This window comes from Ambystoma mexicanum, chromosome 14, assembly GCF_040938575.1.
Source record: "Ambystoma mexicanum isolate Mex_15411 chromosome 14, UKY_AmexF1_1, whole genome shotgun sequence".
NCBI lineage: Eukaryota > Metazoa > Chordata > Amphibia > Caudata > Ambystomatidae > Ambystoma > Ambystoma mexicanum.
In genome coordinates, this window is record NC_090940.1 from 92779575 (window position 1) to 92807247 (window position 27673).

Below are 27673 nucleotides of genomic sequence, written 5' to 3' on the forward strand. Positions count from 1 at the left end.
TTGTATACATACTATGTTTCATATCCTGTCGCAGGTACAGGAATATTAATGTCAATTACAAGTTACGTCAACTCACAGCAAAATCCCAAGTCTTTAGGTGGGTGCGTTCGGAGGCTTGCAACCACTAGGGCTGGGGTCAAACACGGGATCCCAGTTGTTGTAGAATACTGGGGCTCAGCACAGTTACAGTTCTCAATGGGTGCCCCCTTGGGGGACAGATGGACCTATCTCATCCCAACTGTGGTACGGAGCTTCCAGGAATCTAGATGGTTTGGGGCTTCAAAAGCCTGGCTGTGCGGTGAGCCGAGTTATTGGTTTCGACCAACTAGATGGACGTCTGGGTCCGCAGTCGGTCGGGTAGAAATGTACTGTCCAGAGGGGACTTGGAAGGTTCCAGAAGTGCTTACACACATCCAGAGCCAGTTTCTCGAAAACGCAGCACAAATGAAAGGAGCGCAGGGAATACGCTCTTTCATTTGCGCTGCTTTAAAAAATGTTCAGGACACCATAGCGGATTCCAGTTGTGAATTTCGGACTGCGCTTTTAAATGCCCTGAAACGCCCCATTATTTGCAGAAATGCGCAAAGTGGGGAAAAAGACCACCTGAACTAGGAGGCGCCCATTCAGATGCACTTTGTGAATTCGGCTGCTCCTTTTTTTGGGGCAAGTTGGAAATGCACCAGGTCAGGGGTCGGAAGCCTTAGAATGCTGAGGCCTGCATAGCTAGCCCCATATATGGCTACACACACACACACACAAATAATGCCTGGCCGTGATCCCCAGCAGGAGCACAACTTCGGGCGCAAGAAAATTGCACACCCTAAAAGTAGATAAAGGCTGCACCAACCAGTGAAGCCCCCACAGCGAGCAATAAGCAATTTTAGAAAAAATGTTTTTAATTAAAAAATGTGCATTTTAGTTTAAAAAAAATAAACTTTTTACACATTACATACAAATTCATTTTTAGTTCAATTTACAGAACAAGTTTCAATCGTATTACAAAGCAAACAATTACAAAATTTACAACAGATCATATAATATTCATTCACTACCTAAAATAGACAAAAACATGTCTTTCCTGTCAAAGTAATATTACTAAACACAAAGGTCAGCAGCATTGGATGCTGAAACCAGTTCACACTGTAGTTGGTTTTGAATTAACGAAATACATCCATAAAGCTTAATCATAAAGGAGTTATTAGGGTTGATCATACACTTTTGCCATAAAGATTCCCTGGCCAAAGAAGTAAGGCCAGCATTATTTGCACCCAGAATGAGCAATCCTCACATCCTCTAAACCTTGAAAACCCACAGCAGCCATGTTGAGAACAGTGATTGACTGTCTCCATGCCCTGTTACCCGGGTGTTCCATAGGTTTTACAAGGGGACACTTAAATGTGCAAGTCATTAATGCTGCAGAATGGCAGGACCTGCTTTAATAAGTCATTACTTAACCCCTTGAAAGTGGATTCCTTGAAGGGCTACGGCCTCAAGTTGCCTGTTCATTTCTGAGCATTGCATTTGGAAAATGCTTTATTTTGTAACTCCGCAGGGTTGTCCAACTCCAGGGCCTCGAGTGCCGGATCCATGTCGGGTTTTCAGGATATCCAGCATTAATATTCATGAGATAAATTTGCATACAATGATTCTAAATGTATGGACATTTTTCCTCATGAATAATAATGAGGGATATCCTAAAAAAAACATCAGGACCGTGGCCCTCGAGGCTGGGAGTTGGACAGTTATTTACTGGCCTCGGCTCTGCTGCTGCTTGCCTGACTGCATGTCCGAGGTTTATCATGGCATCTTTCTGCAGCCATGTATCTCCTTTCCTGCTCTTTCTTCCACCCGACAGGGAATCCTTCTGGGCAAATCCCAGCAGAGCTCCCTGAACAAGTTGTGTGATAGTGAGCATGTCATTTCATGTCGTTGTCCCTTATTTTCCTTATGCCAAAGTTTGAAGCATCTGGTTAAGGCGGCATCATTTATAATAAACTGATCTTGCTGGGCCTGTCCGGTGTGGCCCCCGAGTGGGCTGACACCCAACAAAGCCCTGTGGACGACCGGGCTGCTCCTGGTTCGCATCCCGACCCCGGCAGTTCGCTGTCTGGGTCGCTCCTCGCGCGTGGCTCGGTACCATGATGCCTGTGAGGCCACAGCCCCGTCATTCCTCCAGGAGGTTTTATTTTCTCTGTTTCTGGTTTTCTCCTCTCTTTTTCTTTCCAGGTCTATTTATGTTCTTTGCTGCCCCACCCAGCAGCCCATTCTTGTCCTGGGGAGTTCGGTGGCATTGTTCTTTCCTTTTCTCAACATTCCATCCAGACCCATGGTGAGCTGGGCGGATAGTCCACACATAAACACACGCACAAGACTGCATCCTTCGGGGAGAAGCATGCAGCATTCCTAGCAGGGCCGCTCATGAGCCTCTGGCTACACCAGTGCTACTAATGCAAGCAGTAGGCGGTGCCCCTTTCACTGGGGCAGCAAGTAATCAAGGGTGGCCAGTCTGGCACAGTGGCCCAGTCTCAGGTTTGCTTAACGGTGCGCCGCCAACAGTACTTGCTGGGATGTCCAGCGCACTAGGACAGTGAAAGGAGGGGGGATTTAGCGTCCTTAGGAATAAAAGCGCTCTGTAAATAAAGCAAATACATACATTGGAAGACTGCATAGCTTTATCTTATGTGGCTTTTTGCAACAGCAATGGGGAAGAGTGGCGCCACTCCTGGCCATTAGGAAAAGTTGGCGCCACGAAACAAACCAACACAACGCCAACAGGCGTCCTAGTTTGGGGGGCATGCTCAAGCAATACGCCCTGAGCTGGGCGGGCACTACCACTCCAGATAATGCCCCGGGCCCATAGTTACAATAGGGTGGCCAACAGTCCCATATTTTGCGGGATCGTCCCATATTTGGGGACTCTGTCCCTGCAGAGTGGCTGTGCGGGACGCAGGCTGTCCTGCCTTGCTTTGTTCCCTGAATGCGACTCTCGGGAGACAGCAAGTCAGGACAACCTGCGTCTAGCACAGCCACTCTGCAAACTGAAGTGGCCATCTACACAGCACGGGCGCTGCCGCCTTCTGCTGCCTGCAGTTTTCTTTCTCTGGGTGGCTACGTGGCCCGTCTGCTTGTTTGAGCCTGCAGGTCGAGCTGGCGTGCTGTGGCTTTGCAGTCAAACCCATGAGCTATTAATCACTGCACAGCCCGAACTAGAGAATACAAGGTATTCAAACGCTTAGATCATGAGGGAGTTTGTTTTATCAACAGCCAAGAGATGAATGGCAAATGGGGCGGGCCAAACGTGAATGACGCGGTGATGTCATCGCTGCCTTGTGGGCAAGTGTCCCACAAAAGGATCTCAAAAAGTTGACCACCCTAAGTTACAGCATTACCTGAAGAGGTTAATGCCCCCCCCTGCGAGGGGATCATTGCTATTAGTACCCCGGCCCGTAAGACCGGGGTACTAAAAGCATCTGTTTTTTCTGTTCTGAAACGCTCCAGCATTTTGGAACAGAAAAAAAAAAACATTTAAAAAACGGCTGCCGGGGAAGGGAAAATTAAGTCTCTTTCCATGGATTACCGTCTGGTAACGCCCGCGTTCTGAGCCTCCCCACTGGCTGGGAGGCCGCAACACCCCCCTCACCGGGTAGTAATATATAAAAAAAAATCTCTTTCAGTCACAAAACTAGAACACAATGATCGTATTGTTCACATGGGAAAAAGACACGTTCAGGGCGAATAATTAGGGAGAGAAATTGAAAATGTATATATAGATAAGGATGTATTAATAAAAGCAAGTGAATCCGTTTCATAGTATATTCCAATTGTGACATCACAACGGACCTGAAATCAGTTATTACAGTCCGGTAGTGACATCACAATGCAGAATTCCAGCTGTCTCTGCAGCCCTTAATGAAAGCTGTGGCCAGCTTTTCAGGTACTTCATTACAGTAGGATGTGAATTGTGTGCACTGCTGGCATTAATATGGGAGACCAAGATTCTCTCTACATGTTGCCACTTATTTTAGACCATAAAATGGGTTTAAATGCATTTCAATAAACTACTTAAACTATTTTTCTGCAACACATTAGAACCGGCCAATTAGTGTTTTTCAATCCAATCAGATTCGACATTGATTACATGGCTGAAGGACTGGAAGGTCTCTTGCATTAAAATAATTAAGAGACCTGGTATTAAACAGGGATGACGGGGTGTGGCCTTGTATTATAGGGAATAAAATCCCCCCACCCCCTTCTGCAAGCACAAAGGATATTGCAAGTCACCTTGGAGTTGAATGACTTCATAAAGGAACTCAGCCTTCATCCTTGGTCCTCCATGTGGTCACGTGTATCCTCAGTGACTTCCAATGTCCTTTTAACTTATGCAATGGGATACTTTTATCCCATGTCTAAAGTATTGATTGATCTGCTGGTAGAAGGAAATCCACTAGTTTGCATGCATCTTGACAGAATTGTCAAAACAATACTTTTCAAAAAATGAAAGGAAATTAGCATAATTTGTGCAGCTGAAAACCAATGGTTGTGTTTGCCCATTTCTGATTGGGTCTGGCCTTCCTGGGCCGAAGACTTTGTCAGATCCAATGGATGGAGGTGACCTTAAGTATGCAGTTGGAAAAATGTTTCCCCTGGAAATCCATCATGCCAGGTAACCCGTCTCCTCTAGAATCAGGGCTGATCGCTGTAATTGGAAACAATAGGCCCAAGGCAAGGACAGCCGGCTCCCTGCGGGCTTAGGGCCGAAGGACAGCGGCTGCACCGAGCCGGGCAACCGTCAAGGTTTCACTGCTTGGCTGGATGGAGCTGCCGCGCGACCGTATAAATAATGGAAGCCGACAGTTATCCGCGCAGACTGCACTGGTGTTATGTCTAGCTGCCAGCGGCAATGGCCGCCAGGAGGGAGATAATCCTGTAAATGAACGGCGGCAGTTCTAAAATCAATGAGGCAGTCTCTGCTGATGACGCGCGTGCACGGGGCGCTCGGTAACCGTAGAGACAGAGGTGCTCATTACAAATACGCAGGTGCATTAAAAAAAATGGCCATAACGGAATTACCGCCACTTTTACCACATGCCATACGAGTAGAGGAAACACCTGCAGCGCTAGCCTGGAACTACTTCCTTTACCTCGAAAAACAAGAGTGATTACTGAGTGATGAGTTATCACCCGCTATAATCTCTCCATCATCCCCATGGAGTCCTATGGGTCTACATGAATGGGGACTTACACTGCCCTACTCTCAGTCACAATCTGAAGGTTATTCGCCAGCCCGAGCGCCGGTCACAGTAATCGAGTTTGCCACAAACCCTTAAAGTGACCCATAGAAAGGCGACTATGGCAGGAGACATGAACTGGTGTACCGATATGTCCTGCCCATCCCCAGACTGCTATTATCAATACGGCTGTACATGGTCTCCAGATTTACCTTGTGTACTCGGGACTAGTGTTCCCGTTTCATCTGGGGATATGGATTCCCAAATTATGATGAATAAGGAGACCAGCTGCTCAAGACACCCTAAGGTTCTGTAGGAGGGGTGGGCATAGACTGAACTTCCTCCTTTCTGCAAGGCCACAAACAATACTTTATTAAGCAATGAGGGAATAGAGGCAGGTATAAGCATGGCTCTTGAACCAGAGAAGGATCTAGGGCCTCTAGCGTGAATACGGGTAGGTATAAGCATGGCTCTTGCTCCAGAGCAGGATCTAGGGCCTCTAGCGTGAATAAGGGTAGGTATAAGCATGGCTCTTGCTCCAGAGCAGGATCTAGGGCCTCTAGCGTGAATACGGGCAGGTATAAGCATGTTTCTTCCTCAAGAGCATGATCTAGGGTCTCTAGAGCGAATAAGGGTAGGTATAAGCATGGCTCTTGCTCCAGAGCAGGATCTAGGGCCTCTAACGTGAATAAGGGCAGGTATAAGCATGGTTCTTGCACCAGAGCAAGATCTAGGGGCCAGGTTCAAGGGGATTCTGGACTAATAGCAGGGGCGCAACTTGACTAAAACTAAGGGGGGGGTTTATGAGCTAACACTTTAAATGGTGGGGTAAGGGCTACCTCCAGAGACTTTGAATGGGTGGGGAAATCATACTTGCATGGGACCCTCCTCCCTTTTGTGGAAACCAGGGCCAAATCAGCAGCAAATGGTGCAATTTAACGCACCTTGGTTTAGTGACTTTGCCCAAAAACAGGACATGATTTGAAAAGAAAATGGCAATTTGTATTGGTACCTTCCAGCATGGTAATGTTGCAGTCACAATGTGGTGTGTGGTGGGTCTTGTCATTGCTCGGCCAGTGTGCATCGTACCATAAACCCTATCTATAGGTGCTGCGCTTGGGGTGTCTTTGACGTGCTGGTGAGAATTTTCGAAGGAAGCGGCCGGCAACTGACTACAAGTTGTGGGCCTTGAATTTGCACCCTGGCATAGCATAACCTGACATAGCATATAAGCCAGGGGAAGTTACAACACCTGGAGAGAGTGGAGAACTCAAGCCATTACATGCTTCTCTTGCGGACAGAAAGATTTCTTGCAACGTGGGTTCGAGACCACTATCGACCGGCTTAACTCGTTATCCTACCGAGGTTATAATAAATTGAGTACCACGAGTGGGTCGTAAGGGTGACACTGATTATCAGAGCGCTTAAAAACTGGAAGAATCTCTTGTGAAGCCCTATATACATTACCAAATTATAAAAGATTAAAGATTAATGGGCATGATGAATGAACCTGATCTCTTCGATGGTTCCAAAGTCAAAAAGCGTGTCTGCAGTGGCAGGCAATGTTTGGCAACAGTAAGCATTTGTGTTGTATTGTGCCTGTCTGCGGTGATGTAGCTGGTGATGTCGTGTGGAATGTTTGTGTCTGGATGATAGAATCTTCTTAGTGAGTGTTCCATTTAGTGGACAGTTACTACTGGCTGGCCCTGGGTGATGGGAGCCGGTGTTGGTCTACACTTATGTCCTTGATGTCCTTAATGTCTTCATGTGGAACTGTAACCATTAAGCTGGAATAAACTTACGTGAAGTTAACATAAAGAGCCTGGAACCTGCTTCATAACAATGGTGACGAGTCGGTCCTGGATCATGGGAACCTACGTGCCAATATCAGAAGGATCCTGCTGTGGGGGGTGCAGGAAGGACAAGCTGCTAAAGGAGGACAACACCGCCCCCCAGAAACTAAGTCCCATCACCCAGCGGGCAGGGAAAGGAGAACCCTGGGCGCAGGGGGAGCCGTAGGAAGAGGGCCCCACTGTTGAAGGTCCAGCGCTCGCAATCTGTGGGCAGGCTGGGCTCCAGGGAGCTGCCAGGGAGGAGCCCCAACAATGCTCCCCAGAGCGCATGGGACAGAAGAGGAGAGGAGCGGGCTAAACACTCCTGTTTTCCCAGAAGGAAAAAGCACCAGAGAAGGTGTCCCCTTCCCAAAATGGGATCAGCACCCAGGAGTGAAAGGACAGCTGATTCCCAAGGGGGATGCTCTAGTAAATGGATGCCCAGCAGGCGTGACTAAGCGCTATTACGTTGTCCCGTTTACATACAGGAAGAAAGCTCTGCTACATCTAGCAGGCTAAATGGGACGATTTAACAACCCATAGGCTGGATGAGCTGTCATAGTGGACAGTACATTAAGGGTCTGGAAAAGCTGGATTTTAACAGCTGAGCGGTGTATCTGGCGTAATTGACTGATCAGAAGTAACGTGTCAGTAGGTTGGAGCTCTGTTTAGAGTAACTGACTTTCCCAGTAGCTGCACAGAAGCCACTCTGCGAGTCTTGGAATTTACAATAAATGTACTTGCGGGGCGACCGTTGGTTCACAGACTAGCGCAATAGTGCCTGTGTCCCCTGGTGTGTTTTCGACAATGATGACGTCACACTCCAGTAGTAGGAGTCGGCGAAGCGGTGGAACCCTGCACTGCTGGTGTTCTGGAGAGCGCACCCATAAGTACAATGGATGGTGCTGTGAGGTTTGAGTAGAGAACCTTCTTTGACGGAGCAAATGTCATGACGTGGGTGAATGCGGAAATCGGGATGGGAGATACTTCGCAGGAGAGTATCGGCCGCTTCGCCTGATGTCCGGGGCGCACAGTAGCGGCCTACTTTTCAAGGGATGATTCTATTTCATGTACTAACCCAAATTCGGAGCTCAGCGCGAGTGAGGCATACGGTGAGATGACATATGGTGAAGTGTCTCTCATTTCAGATGAAGGGATATAATTGCCAGTGTACGGCGTGGGACACGTCGTGGGGTCAATGACTATGGTTCATGGACACTCATTTGAACACCCGTGCATTGTTGGGGTGTGCGTAATTCTATATCTTGTGATAGAATTACCCTTTTGTGGGATTTTCAGGTTTGGAGTGTCTTGCCCATGGCACGTGGACAATCGATCATTTAAGTGTGTTGATTTGTTTATGTTTCTGATAGAATTAACCTTTTGAGGTATTTTCAGGTTTGGTTTTCTCATGGCACATGGGCTTCTGCTTGCACATGTACAGTGTGTTTCTGTGTCGGTGCAAATCATGCACATATGAATCTGTTTGTATGTGATGGCTATAACTAACATTGTCGTTTAAAATGTGCAGCATTTAGAGTTGCACAAGCAACATGGACGGGAAGGTGTTTATTTAGAGCCCAAATGGCTATGGACTTGTAGGACTTTAGAGCCAAGTAAATATGGGTATGGACTTATAGAGATGCTGAAAAGTTTCAAAAAGGTGATGTGTTGAAATGCATTTTGAAATCCAGTTTTGTTTAATTTTAAAACAAACATTCAGTTACTCGGTTCAATGGTTAAGAATGCATCTTAGATCTGAATATTTTTGACACACGTTCATGTTATATGACATGTTGGTGTATGGATGGTGAAAGCGACAGTGAGAGTTGGGTAATGGTTTGGGTATGGATGTTTGACAATTTTAAACACGAATGTTTCGTTTGTGCAATGCATGTTTTGGGTTATGGGGGATGGGTGCAATTACCTTCCGTTTGGATATTGGTCAGGTTAATGGTGCTTAACTTATTTGCTGAAGGTTGAGCAGTAGCTTAATTTTGGTTTTAGAGCGAGGTAGCTCCTCGGTTTGTCCTTAGCAATTGGAGTTTTGGTTTGGTTTGTCTGAGTTTAGGCATTGGGCTGATTATTAAGCTTATTGGACTTAGTAAAAAGTCTAGTACCATGTATTGGTTAGAGCGAGGTAGCGCCTCGTCTCATGTGAGTGGTTGGGTTTGGTTTGTCCAAGATGTATCTGGATATGGGTCAGGTTAAGAAGTTTGCTCGCTTACTGGTGAAATTTGTTACGGCAAGGGCATTGTTAAGGGAGGTAGCGCCTCCTCTAGGGTTTGCTAACCCTCTCATTACAGGGGGCAGTAGGTAGTTGGTTGTGGTTAAGGGGTAGCTGGGAACACCTGGTTATTGACCCTTAGTTGGGAGAGTAGTGTGTCCCGAGGTGATGAGTAAATAGTTTTCTATCTACCCTGTTGCATTTGTTGTCTATTCTGTTGTATCCATGGTTTACACAGCCTGTTTTGGTTTAGGATGTTTTCTTTCCTAATAAGATCATCCAGTCTTCTCCAGTCATTGATGTTGGCATTGAGAGTGTTTGGCCACCGCTCTCAATGTGTCGGAGGGTTTGCTCATCTTGGTCTGGCGTGATGGTATGGTGTTGAGACCATGGGTATAATGTAATCTCTGGGATGTCATATGTTTCCACTCTGTTGAACCCGATTTGTGTGTGTTTGTGGTTGTTTCTCTAGGAGACTTTGAGGTCTCAGTTCTCTAGGGTGGCAGTCTAGAGGCCTGCTGGAGATTCCAGGGTGGCAGTCTGGACACCCGCATTGTTGTAGGCGGGGGCAGGTGGCAGGAGGCGTAGCAGTTTTGCGGTGGTTAGGAATGTAGGTGATGTAGCCCAGCTTTGGGGTTGGCCAGGTCCTGGGGTGTGAGCCCAGTTGCTGGTTTGTGGCAGGAACAGGCAGATGGATGATAGTATATTTGCGAGGGTATTTGGTTTGCAGTTTGCCAGGGTGTGATGTTTTGTTGGTTGGATTTAGCTGTGGAAGTGTCCGTCTGCAGTTTAGTGTCGTGTGTATGTTCTTGGAAGGTGGATTTGTGTTGTGGCATGTGATTTGTTTTGTGCAGGTTAGGTTTTGTAAAGGAGGGAGGTATGTTGTATTGTGCCTGTCTGTGGTGATGTAGCTGGTGATGTCGTGTGGAATGTTTGTGTCTGGATGATAGAATCTTCTTAGTGAGTGTTCCATTTAGTGGACAGTTACTACTGGCTGGCCCTGGGTGATGGGAGCCGGTGTTGGTCTACACTTATGTCCTTGATGTCCTTAATGTCTTCATGTGGAACTGTAACCATTAAGCTGGAATAAACTTACGTGAAGTAAACATAAAGAGCATGGAACCTGCTTCTTAACAATTTCTAAATCATCCTGTCTCCCAGCCTAGCAGTCAACACATCTCGAAACACAGCCGAAATAACACAAGTAAACACAGCGGGTAATCCGCCACCCCAAGACATTAGATTTTCATTAGCACCATACTAAGCCACCACCGATACACCACCACAGCTCTCCACTCTCCTTAAACCCCACTCTGGCGGGCACCACAGACAGCCCGCAAACACTTTTCATTACCAATTTGGTGCAAACAACAGTGCTCCAGATAACTTGCAAAATATCTAAAACGTACCCACCTCACACAGCCCTACCTTGTCGAACCTGCATGCATCAAGACTGCAAAAAAGCAATGCTGGCCTGCCCCTCTGCTCTTACGCTAGTCGCCTACACCGCCTCTTGTACTTGCAGATGCTGAAGTGCCAAGAGACGATGAAAATGGCAGAGGTTGTGCAATAAATGGAGTACCGCGAGTTGGTCATAATGCTGACGCTGATTACTGCAGTGCTGAAAAACTGGAAGAATCCGAGTTGAAGCACTATATACATAACCAAATTATCAAAGACGCAGTGTAGGTTTTCATTCACAAAGTAAGACCACTATATAGCCTAAGGCAACAGCTCCCTCTAGTGGTGACAACAGGCGAAGCTACTGCCTCAGACAAACATACATCTGGCCTTTTATTATATTGTTAGATTAGATTCGATATTTTCCATGGGAGTGACAAATAAATCAGATTTCTTCGATCCTCCACAGCAGGTATCCCCGAAAATTAATGTGCCCTTATTTACTGCCCCACAGCAGGGGGGTTGGATGCCATGACCCATGCGACACCACAGCCAAAGGGTTAGCAGTATGATAACTGGGGGACCCAGCATAAGATAGCTGTGGTTCCTGCTGCAAGATGAGGGACCCTAGGACATTGGGGGAGGGGAGGCGGGGGGTGCACGTCATAAGTCGAGACTCATGTTTGGTGGAGTTCCAATAGTTTAATGTAACAGGTGTATTTGTAGAGCGCATGTTTGCCACGAGAGGGGCCTCTTGGCGCTATTGACAGATAACAGATGTTTATTGTTACCGAACTTAAAGGTACTCATTTTTTCGACCTCAGGGGGATGAAGGGCTAAGTGGACCTGCCCACGATTCGACCCTGCAACCATGAGGTCAAACAGAGGCCCCTGTAGTGGATGCATAAGTCCACTGAGCCACAGACCCAGGCATAGTTTAGGGCTGTATCCCAGAGTGTTTCAGGGAGTAGGGCACAGCCACCTCTGGGTTCTTTCTAGATTGGTATAGCTGGCACTAAAAGAGGGGTTTGGTACAAAGGCCTAGAGGGGGGTGGAGCTCAGATTATTATTACTGTGAAGGTTCGTTGACAAAGCAGGAGGTTGGGTACCAAGATCAATATTAGTGTAGGTAGTGGGCCAGGCACTATACAGGAAGACAATTATATACATGCATGCTTTTCAGCTAATTTGCATACCCACCATGCACTGCCCTGCTTTTGGTATAAACTGCCTATTAGGTCTGGCTGCAGGCCACGCCCAGGGGCTTTTGGGTGGCTTGATGCATGGTCCTAGGGTGCCCTAAATCAAATCGCCAGCAGGTTGGAGCCATGTCAATCCCCTCAGTTTGCAATCTAGGAGTCATCTAAGGGATTTGCCTTGACTCTCTTTTTGGGGAGTCATTTCATTGCCAGCCCCTCCCTGGGATGCACAGTATTTGATTTTCCTCCAGACGTTCTACACCCCCCTCCTACCCCCAGAGGCGTAGCCAGGATTGTCTAACAAGTGGGGCCTGAAGGTAATGTAGTTGAGCCCATCACAGTGACATTAACATCTGTAAATGCCCACACAGTGCTGCTGAGGGTGGGCCTTGCCTGCTCAGGCCCTACCCGTCCTCCCCTCCATTTCTCTCCACCCTCCCCATGCCGGCCCTTACCTCCTTCACCCGCTGAAGCAGGGGCTGCAGCCACTCGTTGTTCACCTCACAGTGGCTGTCGAGGAAGGTAAGGACATTAGCCACAGCCACGTCGGCGCCACGCACCCGCGAGCGGATAAGGCCTGGATGAGGAGGAGGGAAACCAGAAAGTAGTGTTCATTGTTAATGCCTTTTAATCGACCAAGTGCTAGAACCAACCAACTTATAATTGCAGGAGGTCTTCACTTCCACCAACTCCCTGGAACTAAGTAAACAATTGCATGGGTTTTAAATGATATAAGCCAACAATTAGCAACGAAAAGACTGAAAACGATTGGGCATTTTTCCTAAACAAAATTGAGTGCAGACTGGAGGAAAACAGCAAATTCAAACTTGCAATGAATGAGCTAAGTATTTGTAATGACATTTAATAACAACAAATATGCACAAATGCAAACACAATACTTGCATATTACCACTGCACAATAACTATAATACAACATGGCCAGGCTGCACTCAGAGACTGAATAACACAGGATGCTAACCCTGTTGCCCACCTCCCTCCGGCACTACAGAAAGGAAAGGAAAGATCCAGGCAGCGGGCCAATCCTCTGGAATAGCACAGAGATGCACAGCCTATTGGCCCCATCCCTCCGGCGCTACAGGAAGGAAAGATCCAGGCACCAGGTCTTCTCATGCTGCGCACCAATCCTCTGGAATAGCACAGAGATGCACAGCCTATTGGCCCCATCCCTCTGGCACTCCAGGAAGGAAAGATGCAGGCACCAGGTCTTCTCATGCTGTGCACCCGGTCTCTGGAATAGCACAGAGATGCACAGCCTATTGGCCCCATCCCTCCAGCGCTACAGGAAGGAAAGATGCAGGCACCAGGTCTTCTCATGCTGTGCACCCGGTCTCTGGAATAGCACAGAGATGCACAGCCTATTGGCCCCATCCCTCCAGCGCTACAGGAAGGAAAGATCCAGGCAGCAGGTCTTCTCATGCTGCGCACCTGGACTCTGGAATAGCACAGAGATGCACAGCCTATTGGCCCCATCCCTCCAGCACTACAGGAAGGAAAGATGCAGGCACCAGGTCTTCTCATGCTGCGCACCTGGACTCTGGAATAGCACAGAGATGCACAGCCTATTGGCCCCATCCCTCCAGCGCTACACGAAGGAAAGATGCAGGCACCAGGTCTTCTCATGCTGTGCACCCGGTCTCTGGAATAGCACAGAGATGCACAGCCTATTGGCCCCATCTCTCCAGCGCTACAGGAAGGAAAGATCCAGGCAGCAGGTCTTCTCATGCTGCGCACCTGGACTCTGGAATAGCACAGAGATGCACAGCCTATTGGCCCCATCCCTCCAGCACTACAGGAAGGAAAGATGCAGGCAACAGGTCTTCTCATGCTGCGCACCTGGACTCTGGAATAGCACAGAGATGCACAGCCTATTGGCCCCATCCCTCCATGCTACAGGAAGGAAAGATCCAGGCACCAGGTCTTCTCATGCTACGCACCAATCCTCTGCAATAGCACAGAGATGCACAGCCTATTGGCCCCATCCCTCCAGCGCTACAGGAAGGAAAGATCCAGGCACCAGGTCTTCTCATGCTGCGCACCAATCCTCTGCAATAGCACAGAGATGCACAGCCTATTGGCCCCATCCCTCTGGCACTACAGGAAGGAAAGATGCAGGCACCAGGTCTTCTCATGCTGCACACCTGGACTCTGGAATAGCACAGAGATACACAGCCTATTCGCCCCATCCCCCCAGACCTACAGGCAGGAAAGATCCAGGCAGAACCGGTTGCAACCAACAGCAAAAGTTGGGGGCACGGGTTTCCATAGATGTCTGTGGAGGGAAAGCAGCAAAAAGAAAATCGTTCTAACACTTAGCAAAGCCAACAGTTGTGGCTTGTTTAAAGGCACTTGCCGGACACCGTAATCAAATATGCTCAGGTACTCACACCGTTTGGAAGCCATTGCCACTTTATAGTCCGGTAGTACCATTATGGCAGTGCCTGGCAAGTCTATTCCATACCTACACAATGTTAAGGATTTTGGCTTGGCTATGCTTGCTGCCTGATTGTCAAGCGCCTCGAGTGTTCGGGGGATCAGGCGCGGCGCTTGACACTCAGGCACCAGACACTGCACGTCTAGAGAGGGCTCTGCTGAGACCAAGTGGCCTGCTGCCAGCTTCCATTCCTCCCTGGCCCTGCTTGCACGAGGCAGGGCCTGGCCTTTCTAATGTGGGGGAACAGCAGGAATCCGGGCCCAGTCTCACCTTCTCTCCGGTTGTTTCTCAGACACTTGATCTTCGGGATTCTGGCGAGCAGTAGACAGTCTTCAGCTGCAGAATAGAGCGGAAACAGGGGTGGGGGTGCAGTGGGTCAGAGGGAAAGGATGACAGAAAATAAAGAATTGCATTTTTCCTAAGATCTTCAAAAAAGCACACTTTAATCTTTTCACGAGGCGATTTCTGGCATTGCTTAAATTCAGATTAATCAGTTGGACAACTTTAAGCCAGCAGCCAAAAATGAACAAGCTATTGGTTTCTTAAAATCCTACTGCAACTGTTTCTTTCGGGTTAATGTAAAGCTTCGGCGTGCCTTTTCACCAGCTCTGTGACCTCTGACACGTAAGCAGTTCACAGAGCCCTGCACACTTTCTATTACTAATTCTTCTGGTTACCATTCCTTAAGATACGGCACTCTTACCTGTTCTACCATCCCACCACATGCTTGTATCTGCTCTACCATCCCACCACATGCTTGTATCTGCTCTACCATTCCACCACATACATTTTCCTGCTCTACCATCCCACCACATACATGTCTGTGCTCTACCATCCCACCACATACATGTTCCTGCTCTACCATCCCACTACATGCTTGTATCTGCTTTACACCCCATCACAAACACGTATCTGCTCTACTATCCCACCACATGCTTGTATCTGCTTTACACCCCATCACATACACGCATCTGCTCTACTATCCCACCACATGCTTGTATCTGTTCTACCACCCATCACATACACGTGTCTGCTCTACCATCTCACCACATGCTTGTATCTGCTCTACCATCCCACCACATGCTTGTATCTGCTCTACACCCCATCACATACACGTGTCTGCTCTCCCATCCCACCACATGAGTGTATATGCTCTACCATCCCACCACAATCTTGTATCTGCTCTACCATCCCACCACAATCTTGTATCTGCTCTACCATCCCACCACGAGTGTATCTGCTCTACCATCCCACCACATGCTTGTATCTGTTCTACCACCCATCACATACACGTGTCTGCTCTACCATCCCACCACATGCTTTTATCTGTTCTACCACCCATCACATACACGTGTCTGCTCTACCACCCCACCACATGCTTTTATCTGCTCTACCATCCCACCACAAGCTTGTATCTGCTCTACCATCCCACCACGAGTGTATCTGCTCTACCATCCCACCACATGCTTGTATCTGTTCTACCACCCATCACATACACGTGTCTGCTCTACCATCCCACCACATGCTTGTATCTGTTCTACCACCTATCACATACACGTGTCTGCTCTACCATCCCACCACATGCTTTTATTTGTTCTACCACCCATCACATACACGTGTCTGCTCTACCACCCCACCACATGCTTTTATCTGTTCTACCACCCCACCACAAACTTGCATCTGCTCTATCACCCCACCACGTACTCTTACCTGCTCTGCCACCACATGCTTGTATCTGCTCTCCGATCCCACCACATACTCTTACCTGCTCTGCCACCACATGCTTGTATCTGCTCTACGATCCCAACACATACTCTTACCTGCTCTGCCACCACATGCTTGTATCTGCTCCCCGATCCCACCACATACTCTTACCTGCTCTGCCACCACATGCTTGTATCTGCTCTACGATCCCACCACATTGTATTCTGCACCTGCTCAAGTTTGTAGGTGAATCTCATGAGAACCCAATAGAGCGTCACTGCTTGGGGACAAGTCACCTCACGAAACCTACGTTTCCAACTAGAATCTTACCGGCCACAGACAGTGGGTGCCTCGTAATCTGGCCTCATCAACAGCTCAGCATTTGCGCCTCGCCTCTCTTTCTGCGCCTCGCCTCTCTCTCTCTGCGCCAATCACCCCCAACATCTCTGTCTTACAGAACTAAGCACCAAAAATGGCAGAAGTCCCACTACCCAAGACCCTGGCACATTATGTTCTGCTGCTGAATGTGTGCAGGCAAAGGGGGTATTTGGGTCGTGTGGCACAGGGATGGGTATATCCACCTTGGCTGGGGCACAGTGACCTCAGGAATCTCTGGCAGCCAGTCGTAGTTGCCTCTCAAACTTCTGAGGATATCTTAATTTGCCTGGGGTGTGAGTGTTTGCGAGTACGCAAGGCCTGGCATGACAGGCCTTCAGGAGGTACAGTGGCGGAGCCATGGGTGGCAGGAGAGGTTGCCGCCCACCTGGCTCTCCCTGGTGCCCAGTGCGCCCCCCAGGCTCCTGCTGCCGCCCTATTATCCACCCCTGGCCCCTGGTACCAAAAAGCTGCCATCATCACTGAGGAGGTATTCTTGAGCTCGGGTAATGGTAGAAAATAAAAACCGTTAGGGAGGGGAGGAAGGGAGGGAGGGAGGAAGGAAGGAAGGAACGAACTTGAGAGAGGTAAGGGAGGGGAGAGAGGGAGGAAGGAAGCAAGCAAGCGAGCGAGGGAGAGGGGTAAGGGAGGGGACAAGGAAGGAAGCGGGGGAGGGGGAGGGAGGAGAGGGAGAGAAGGAGGAAGGGGAGGGAGGGAGAGAGGGGGACAGAGGAGGAGAGATGGTAATGGAGGAACCGAGAGATGAAGGGAGGGAGGAAAGAAAAAAGGAAAACGCGAAATTATAAAATAATAAAACTACGTGAAAGAAGGAGATCCCAAAATAGTGCTATGGGAAGAAAGAATGAACACATACAAATGAGAAGAACGTGTGAAAAAGGTCAAAAGGAATGAATAAAAAAGACAAAATTCAAGGTGAAATAAAAAAAGAGAAAGCCACAGCTAAACATACAGGGGTGAACTAAAGAAAGGACTACGAAAAAAACAGCTACCGTATACACTAAACAGAAAGAAAACGGAATAAAACGATAGTGAAAGAAAGAACAAAACAAATAAGAAAGAAAAAGTAACGTGAAGGCGGACGAAGTGGGAGAAAGAAGGAGGGCAGGGTATAAAAGGAAGAGAGGATATATCGCAGTAAGGGAGAAGGCGAGGCGGGTACTTACGGTCATTGCTGAAATCATCCACCAGAATGATCTCCTGGATGAGATTGGCCGGGCTGCGGTTCAGGACGCTGCGAGACAGGAAATGAATTCGTGATTAGTTAGTGCGTCATGCCAGGCTGGCCAAGGGGTCACGTGCGGCCCAGCGGCTGCAAGCAGCTGGGAGGGCCTCCTTACTAGTTTCCATGACTGACACATTCCTGGTATTACCCCACGTCCCCCAGCCCCTGCCCCTGCATCACCACAACACCACACAAACTCCCTCCACTGCCTCCTACCTGGCCACGTGCGCTAGGGGGAACAAACGTCACGGTTTTGCCGGAATTGGCCTCCCCACCCCGCCCCGACAGTGTTTTTAAATTAAAAACCCCATCCCGATTTGGGGAAAGGGGCGTCCCAGTCCCGGTTGTAGTGGAAAGGGAGGGTGACAACAATTATTAAGTAAATATACATTAATCTACAAACAGAATTTTGCCATGCCAGGCTGGGCACGAACCAGGCACACGCCTTAACCGCTCTATCATTTATTCGTATGGGCCATACTAATTTACTAAAATACTTTATATTTGCCCCCCCCCCACCAAGCACCCAGTTTGTTTAACCTTATAACGCCATCCCAACCACATCCTGACCCATTTTAACCGCTTTACCCCACTTCCCTTTATTTAATGTTTGTGGTGTTTTCCGGTGTTCTGGTCCACTCTGTAATGTTCTATATATATATTGACTGGATACAATTTATGCCTTTTCTATAGGAGCCGGAAGCCGCTGCCTCGCGCAACATTTGAAGGGAAAAGTGGACTCTGGTTCAGTGGTTCCAAAAATCAGGCCTTACGGGTCGTGCACCTGATCAAAGGTCATGATCCCCCCGCACACCTAATTTGCCTGTTGTTCTTGTACGGTCATCTTATCAAATTATCAAAAAATATGGGTGCTTACCTGAGCCATGATCCCACTAGACCCCAACTCAGCAATGTCACAAAAAGGGCTGTGTCCCGAATTATGTGGTGGCAGCGATTCTGCACCAAGTCAAACCAGATCACCACGCTGCTGTAGTGAATGCCTTGAACACCGGCAAATCACTATACACCGGCGTGCTTACGTTCCGCTCAGGGTGGGCTTTAGGGCTGGGGGACCTGGACCGTCGCCCGGCACGCCACATTAGCCGCCTGACACGTCAGCTCAGTGGAGTCTTTCAAGGGATCCCTGAGGTGGCGTGGTGGGCAAGGACGCCCTTTTGAAAGGAAATGCAGCCTGCTCTCATGCTGGTGCCGGGCGGTCCAGCGTGGAGTGGGGTGCTTTTCATTACAATAGCCCTTCTTCCTTCCATCGCCCCCCGCTTGGCCTCCTCCAACTCTCTGCGGGTGAGCCGTTTTTCCAAACTGAGATGTGGGGGTAGATCCGTATCCTCTGTGGGTGCCTCCCTCTGGAACTGCCTCCCTGCCTCTCTCCGTCTTGAGCCGCGCCTCCTTAAATTCCGGAAACTCCTCAAGACCTTGCTCTTCTCTTCTTCTTTCACTCTCCCTCTCCCCTGCTAACCCCCTTTCTCTTCCCTCCCTTTTCTCTCCCCGAACATGCTTAGTTCGCCGACTGGTTGCCTGGTGCACCTCCAGAGCCTCACAGGTCCCAGGCTCCCCTGCCAGTCCTGCGCTTGCCTCCGGGCCCCTGCACTCTGCTTTGCACTACTGCACTTGGAATACGTTCCATGAGAGTGGCAGCCACTGTGTACTTAACCCAGGCCCCTGCTGGACTGGGCCCACTTGTCCCCCTCCCCTCGCCCTCCCTCACCCTTCCTGTCTGTGGACTTGCACGACCTTGATTGTACTAAGCCTAGCAAGTTTGTCTGTCCTGTCCTAGCTTGGTTGTGCCTGATCTACTCATGCATAGGCGCATAGAACAACCTTTTTTGTTTCTGTACATTCTCCCCCCCCCCTTCTTTCCCCACTCTGTCATGCACTTATACTAGTAGAAATGCCTCTGGCCTAGTATGCTAGTTATTGCTGTAAGATCTTTTGGAATCTTCAAGGAGGTCTAAGAATGACTACTTTATCCCCTTGTTCCCTTCCCGCCTTGAAGCACTTCACTTTGTGTATAAGCGCTTTATAAATAAACAATTACAATAGGACGCTGATGCTAAACCAGCATGGGGCAGGTTGCCCCTTGCTGGTTTAGCATCAGCGCTCTATTGAACTGATTAACTCCACGCTCCAGCATGGAGTCAATCACTTAAATAGAGCGCCACTGTTAGGCCCCACCCCCGGCCTCGACTGGCGGGGGCACATTTATTTTCCACGCCGCGGGCGCTGCCAGAGCCAAGGCCGCCCCTGGTTCCACTTGAACCTCATAATAAAGGTACAGTGTGCTGATGTACACGACTACCTCGCTAAACTGCAAAAAGAAATCAGGTAGGGGACCCTGCCCCTGAAAAAAATACACTCGCCCCCCAGTGAGGGCCATGCCAGCTTCAAAATAATCTGCCTGGCATTGAAATGAATTTTAGCTGCCGTCCATAAACCACCATATGCGACAAGATGCAGCCTGCATCCTTTATGGAGTAGCAGCTACAACTAGACTCCTACGCGAGTCCCATCCCCACAAGCACAAGGCTGGGGAGATATGAGCTTTGTGGTCCAGGTGGCAAGGCTATGGAGTGACGGGCCGCCCCGTACCAAACCCAACGCAACCCAACACGACCCTAATGCATTCCCTGAAGTATATCCACGCCCATCTTGACTGGTAGTTACGCCTAAGCACGCTGATCACTCACGCTGTCTGCGGAATCAGTCACAGCTGATAAAGCAAGTCCCTCAAAACGAGTCAATTTCATCTGCTATTGCCAGTCAAATTAATCAGCCTCTGCGAGCAACGCAAGAAAAATGCATCAGTCACAACAAGTTCAATTAGCCATCACCCTGGGCATTGTGTGTGCAGTGGTCTTACTGGGCGGGAGCGGGTGCTCCTCTACTTTTTATTTTTTGAATTTTTACTATTCCTATACTTTTATTTGAAAAAGAAACAGTCGTGGAATGGTTTAGTTTTAAAATAAAAATGTAGAAGAAGTTCAATATTGCAGTGCACTGAACATTCCCTTAAACAGCAGGTGTGTATTTGTTTGGGGGCTTGGATTGTGCGTGGGAGGGGGCGTGGCAATGGGGTTTGTGGGGGGGGAGTGGTCCAGCAGGGAACATAGTTCCACTACTTCTTTTCGTACACTTCGACCACTGGGTGAGGGCGTGAGCCACTCATTGGTGGACAAAGAGGACTACATCGTCCATTTGGAAGACTGTGTTGTGGTATGATGGGAGTTGTAGTCCAAAACATCGCGAGAGCTTCAGGCTGCAGGCCCCTGTGGTCTCTCAGTTGCTGGCCAGCTGTATCATTCACGGCTGCTCATAGCAGGGATTCTGGGATTGGAGTTATTTTGTAATATACATTGTACCCACCAACATCAATGTTGGAACCAGCCAGTCTTCCCAGAGCAGAGACTTTGCACTCGCATACAAATGCTTCTCCCACCACCTTCCCGGCAGCCCCGTATTCACAAAAACCTCACACTGTCGCCAGTGACGCAAGGATGACACATTTAGAACTTTGAAACATGTGCCATGACCAGCACTGGATGATCAAGTGGGCCAGCAACTGAGAGCGCAAAGCTTAATGATACTGGAGACATTAAAGCGGGGGCTTGCAGCCTGAAGCTCACCAGATGCTTTGGACTACAGCTCCCATGATCCCACAACATTGACTATGCCAGCTAAACCTGATGGGAGTTGCAGTCCAAAACATCTGGACAGCCAAAGGTTGTCCCCTGTGTTAAAGCATCAAAGGACACATGAAAGGTGGATTTGATTTTCAAGATAGTCCTATATATCGTGACAGAATACAATGGCCAGTGCCAATCAATCAAAGTCACAAAGCGGCCAGGCCCATATGGCAATTAGTACCATACAGATATCAACATGTGGCCTTCTCCTTTGGTTTCATAAGTAAATACTAAAAGTAAATCAAAACGTGCTGGCGGGAGCTGGCAGCCAAACCTAATATGTAATGCGGTCCCCATTGGCGGAAGCCAGCCAGTAACCAAAGGTTTGGTCCCCGGAAGTGGGCATCCAGTTCAAGGTCACTTTGTTTGGGCAGAGGCACTAAAAGGACAGGCCATCTAGACCCGACTCACGCCTGGGGGATGCACTGACGTCACTTTGCAATTTAGGCACTGCCCTCGAGCCGCTGGGGCTCTTGGTTGTTCTTGTACAGTGTGGGGCGGCTGAGTTGGCTTAAACTAGTGGGTCAACCCAGTGAAGGTTATGCTAGAGTACCAAAGTCATCAAGGAGCCGGCAGGGCCTGCGGACAAGCATCTTATTTGATGAGTGTGGGCTCATTTCAACATGCTAATGTTAAAGGTATTTGTACCGCACACCTTCACCACCGGAGCGGTCGCCAGGCGCTCTGGTGGCTCTGAAAAGGGAAGAGGGTGGGAAGGTAAGTAGGACTGAGCGGGAGAAAGGCAAGAGAGCAGTGATGTGCTGTTGGCAGCCTCAGTTCGGTTTGCACCGTTCGCTGAGCTTAGGTGTGCTTTTCGGTCGGGAGCCGTCGTGTGCTGTTGTGTGAGGCTATGTGTGGTATATTTTGTTGTTGCAGTGTGGTGAAGTGTGTGCGGTTTGTTGTGCATTAGAGGTATGGTTGTGTTTAGTTAGAGTTTGATATGTCTATGCAGAGGGTGAGATTGTTTAGTGGGTTGGTTAGTGGCATCGTGGTTTAGAAGTGACGCAATGCTAATCTTCACAATTCTGTCTAGATGGGACAAAGGCTAATCTTTACAGTTCTGTCTATGGTGGTTGGGGTCCCCTTGCTTAGAGCAAACACAGTCTGAGGCCCCCCTGGGGTGCATACATTACAATGGCGACAAAGATAAGGTTAATAGCTGCCGATTATCACGAGACGGCCAGCCAGCAGGGAGCTTAATTACTAAATGCCCACGGAAGAGCTCTAAACCCTTCTTTATCAGCAAGTGGCTTATGTGGAGGAACCAGTGTTAGAAGGCAATGCAGTGATAACACTTCTGTATATCGGTGGGAAGAGAAAAATTTTAAGCCCCCGAATGAAAATAGGGAAATTAATATATTGCTGTATTACAAGACTGCTGATTGGCAACATGGGAGCAGAAAAGGTTGAAAGGCCCTGCCACCGTCGCTGCAAGCACCCCCACACCCCCACATCTGAGCCGACCATGAGGTACCAGCTCTTTTGGCAATAAGTGCAAACAGGTAGGTTTTTACCCACCAATTAATATGGTTCCCTCGCTAACTAGTACTTCTACTTCAATGTCCCTTTTGGCACAATTTGAACCCATGACACGGTTTAGCACTTTCCTTCTGTTTGGGCCCAGGTTATTTCCTGTCTTAACATGTCTGTGTTTTCGTGAATTAGGCAAGTTCCACAAGACTGGGGGGGGGCACCACCTCAGTTTTCCTACAATCCTCCTGTGAGCTGCCTTTCCAGGCAAACCCCCCCTCTGTAATGGAGGCGAGCGGCCGCCGGAGGCACCCCTTACTGCTGTCCTCGTGGACACCAGCGTTCGCCTTCTGCTATTGGCTGTGGCGCAGTGGCCAATAGGGAAGCCCGGAGATTTCCCAGTGGATCCCTGTGCCATGGGCCGCTAGGCTATTGGCCATCGCAGACCGTCATGCCTGTGCCAGAGATTATTCAAGCAGTGTCTCCAAAGAAATCATAAAAGCTAAAAAAAGCCATTTAATATTGTTAGAGAAAAAAAGATTAAACATGGAGTCTACAAAATCGCAGGTGCAACCAAGAACTGGAAAAATCAGAGGGACACATCTGGAAACCCAATTATCATAGAGCTGAGAACGTCAATCAAAGGCCATGAAAGTCAGAAGGGACACAAATGGAAAGTTGCACTTACAAACAAGTAACTGAAGGGGGCGGTATAACAGTCCAGGCGACGCCATGATGCCAGGTGGGCTAGAAAACAAGGAATTCCCTGAAAGGCGAGACTAGTGCAGCATCAAACGGTGCCCAAGATACCTCCGGCCGAGAAACATTATGACTCGAGAGCCAGGGGCGTCATGGGGGATTATGGGGGGGGTCTGAGGGGGCTATAGCCTCAAGCCTTTTGGTTGTAGCCCCGGATAGAATCTCAGGGGCTACAACCAAAAGGCTAGCTAGCCAGAGTCCCGACAGTTCCGACATTAGCACAGCCCCGGATCTTTTCCAGACCTAGCAACACCCTTGCTGTTGACAATGGCACTTTGGAAAAACATTACAGATACATTTTTTCTGGAGCACATCTAAAGGGGGCGCTGCCCCTTCACCTAACTCCATCCTCCAGAGAGTGAAGCCGGGGCAGTTGGTCCATACGGGATGGTTGGTAGTGCCCTGCCGCCCAGATGTAGTTTTCCTTTTCCTATTGGGCCACTTGGCATCTATGCTAATGTACTCTGCAATGCGCTTCATGACGCTCAGTCCACCTCATATCATATCGTATCCACAAAAGTGCTAACGTATTTGTAACAACGTCCTCTGTTTTTCCGAGTTACGTTACAACGTTTTTATACTGCGCCAAATCACCACCATAGTAGTCTCAGAGTGCCTATACGGAACAGGAGGACCACGCGCCATTACACCATACCAGACACTGCTGAAATTGGCAAAGCCAAATCCTGTACACGGCCCACTTGAAGAGACAAGACCATGTTACATAACATGCATAACCCCCGCAAGGATGGCGTTAGTGCCTTTTAACCTTTTCAGTTGAAAGGGGCCTCCAGCCTGGGGGGGGGGGGGGCAGCAACTGCCCCCATTTTGCAATTCAGCAGTTTTATAAAAAGGCAATAGATTTCTTTCTATATTATATCCGTTTTTGGGCTTGAAATGTGCACTTTGCAGCAATCACCTTACAAGCTACATTTGCTGGAGCCCTTCTGGAAACCACTTCCCTCGGGGTATACAGAAGTGTTATCTAGTTGCCCCTCACATCAGTTACCCTACATTAGCACTTGCTGAAAAAGAAGGATGTATAGCTTTTCACCAGGCATTTAGTGTTTCAGCTCCCTGCTAGCCGTCTCATGATAAGGCTATTAAGCGCTGGCTGCATTTCTTTTTCTCTAGTTTAATGCATGCACTCCATGGTGCTTCAGACCATTTTCCGCTCTAAGCAAGGGGTGCCCCCCCCCCCAACCATCATGTTGAAATGGTACCCCACAGATCTTCAGCCGGGTCTCTCCCGGAACTCAAGTTAAGGGCGCGAGTGAAGCGAGGTTGCTTATAGCGGCGTTGGCAGTGATGTTAACGCCAGGCTCAGCCTGCCAGTCAGGTTGTTAACAAAATTAACACCCTGTCAAAACAACGGATGTGCTATAGTTTTTTTTACATTTTTTAAACCTGGAATTAAAAAGTAACCCTGCTTCAAAAAGGTCCACCCTGGTGGGGGAGGGGAGGGTGCTTGAAAAAGAGACTCTTTCTCTTTCCATGGCACAGGCACTAGAGGGAGAATGCCGGGCAGCCCGATGGAAAACAGGTAAGTGTATAGGGTTTTCTTGTTAAAAGTCAGGGCTAGGCAAGTGCGGGTATGGTTGGGGTGAGGGTGGGGCAAGGTTGGGTGCGTGAGAAGATGCAGTGAGAGGCGCGCAGCTTTCAGACTACTACGTATGTGCAGGGGAGTTGCTAGGACTGGAAAAGACCCGGGGTTAAGCTGATGTTGGAACTGCTGGGACTGGGGGCTAGCTAGTCTTTTGGCTGTAGCTCCTGAGATGCTATCCGGGGCTACAACCAAAAGATCAGGGGCTATAGCCCCCTTAGCCCCCCCCCAGCAACGCCCCTGCGTATGTGGGCGTTAGACCAGTGAAGAGTACCAGTTTCAAGCAGCCGGATTGGCTCAGTGCCCCAGCCCGGGTACTAATGGTCAGCTGTGTTCGACTAGAGCTCTCCTCTGGTGGAACTTACCCCAAACATAGTGCAGAGCTCATTAGCTAAAGGGGGGACTCCTTCATCCAAAGGCACTCTGACCCCCTGCTCCACTGGTGGCAAATGCAAATTAGTATTATGGTACGGGTGGCGCTGGAAGCACGTATTACCCCAAGCCTGTGGTATTCAAACCTTTTTATACTGAGCCCGCCCAACTATTTAGTAAAAATATGTGGAACCCCAACTGCAGTCAAAATATTGACAGCCCCCCTCAGATGCCACATCTGCTTACATGTTCTATTAAAAGCAGTCACCATACTCCCTTTCTGAAGAGCCTTGGGCCTCCTGGACATCCTTCAGGCCCCCTTAGGGGGTCCAGCCCCACAGCTTGAAGACCACTGGGCAGTGTTTTTTCAGTGGTACCACTCTTTGGTTCATTCATGGGGGCCAAAGACCCCCCCTACCCAAAGACCTCATGTATGGTGAAGGTGGGGTGTCAAAAAAGTGCAGGTCCCGTCCCTTTCCAACTGCAAACTCCTTTGAATGACTGCTCACCTACAAAATGGGCCAGTTCACAGCTCAGAGAGGGGGTGGGGTGGGCATAATACTTATTAAAAATGTTTAACTTGATATGGCCCTTTACCCCTTGTGTCCTTGTAGACACTACTCATTACAAGTCTGGCGCGAATAATAAAAAGATGTGGTATTTTAAAACCTCTCAATATTAAAATACCACCTAATTAAGAACTGGGATCACTTGGGATATTTACCGTATGGGGTACACAGAAAATATTGCATGGGGTAAATAACCCGAAGTTACCCCATACATGTCTTTCTATCTACCCCATTTGGCAAATATACGATTCAAGCCCAACTCATAATTGCATGGTATTTTTAAAATAAGAGTAATTTAAAATACTGCAAGTGCCATAACGACGAACTTAGTGGAGTCTTGCAAAAAAAATTTAAAAAAAAATTAAAAACGGTATCAGAGAAATCGAAATATACCTAAACAGTTCCATCACTTGCACCCTTTTTTAAGCCTGTATATTTAAAGCGCCCTGGCACTGCCCATTTTGGGATGTAATTGCCTTCGCCCACTCCATCTGCTACTCGTTAATTTGCTGCACATCTGTATTACGCTAGGATTCGCACCGACAAGTATCTGCCATTGGTTAATGCATCGGAACAAGCGACACTAATTGCCTGCTGTGCTCATCCCATGGCCTCGTATTTATTGGAATTGAACCAAAACCAAATAAAATCCAAACATTCCTTTTTAGGGAATAGAGTGAAGAGCGGCTCGGGATGAGGGGAGCACGTAGAAAAATGACATCCTTTTCCAGCAGAAGTCGAGTTTAGAAACAAGCATCGACAACGCCAATAGTTTTTGCTTTTGTGTATACATTTGCGGGACATTCCAACTTTGCCAGCAATTGTCATGATATACTCATATCATTGGGCAGATTTTGTGAAGCTGTGGGGAGAAAGGAAAACATGTCTTTGCGACTTTTTATGCTCTAAAGGTGCACCCCGCTCTCTGCCATCTTTAAGAGAAACCGCTACTTTGCACCACGTGTTCCGTGGACCGTTTTCCGACACACAACAATGCATTTAATTTGTGGGGGAGTTTGCCAGGGCTCAGGGACGTCATTTCACCAAAATGCCAGGGGTAGCAGAAGTGACATCACACGACCCTTGACCCCTGATGACATCACAGGAATTGATGCCATTTGACCCCAACCCGAAGTGATATCGCGGGAAGCGATGGAACACGACCTTTCACCCATTGACAAAACAGGTGGCATCACATAGCATTGTACACTACGGAAAATATGGTTACGATATCAGTATAATGTGATGTACATTTCATACAAGAATGGATAACCATATGTATCGTTAAGATCAGTGTGTATAGGCCCATATTACCAAATTACGGTGAATGCAAGCAGACGTCCATGACCGAATGATAATGATGTGTTATTATATAGCACTTACGCTTAAGCGCTTCATATAGAAAAAATATACACCCAACATCACCCAACCTGTGTTGGTACTCATTTATCGACCTCAGAATGATGAAAGGCTGAGTTGAGGCGTTTAAGAACAGACTAAATCAGTGACTCACTCCCTGAAGTGTGCCTGAAATAAAC

The 27673-nt window shown here is 48.4% G+C and overlaps 1 protein-coding gene across 2 annotated transcripts in view; it reads right to left on the reverse strand.

The window, feature by feature from the left end:
* The window catches only part of GALNT16 (polypeptide N-acetylgalactosaminyltransferase 16), a 608740-nt gene that overhangs the window by 138622 nt on the left and 442445 nt on the right, over positions 1 to 27673 (reverse strand). For both annotated transcript variants that reach the window (XM_069638585.1, XM_069638586.1), the window contains exons 4-6: positions 17603 to 17670; positions 14610 to 14675; positions 12343 to 12464 (exon numbers count right to left, since the gene is read on the reverse strand). In XM_069638585.1, the coding sequence (XP_069494686.1) occupies positions 12343 to 12464; positions 14610 to 14675; positions 17603 to 17670 (256 nt within the window). The remainder of the gene's footprint in view (positions 1 to 12342; positions 12465 to 14609; positions 14676 to 17602; positions 17671 to 27673) is intronic.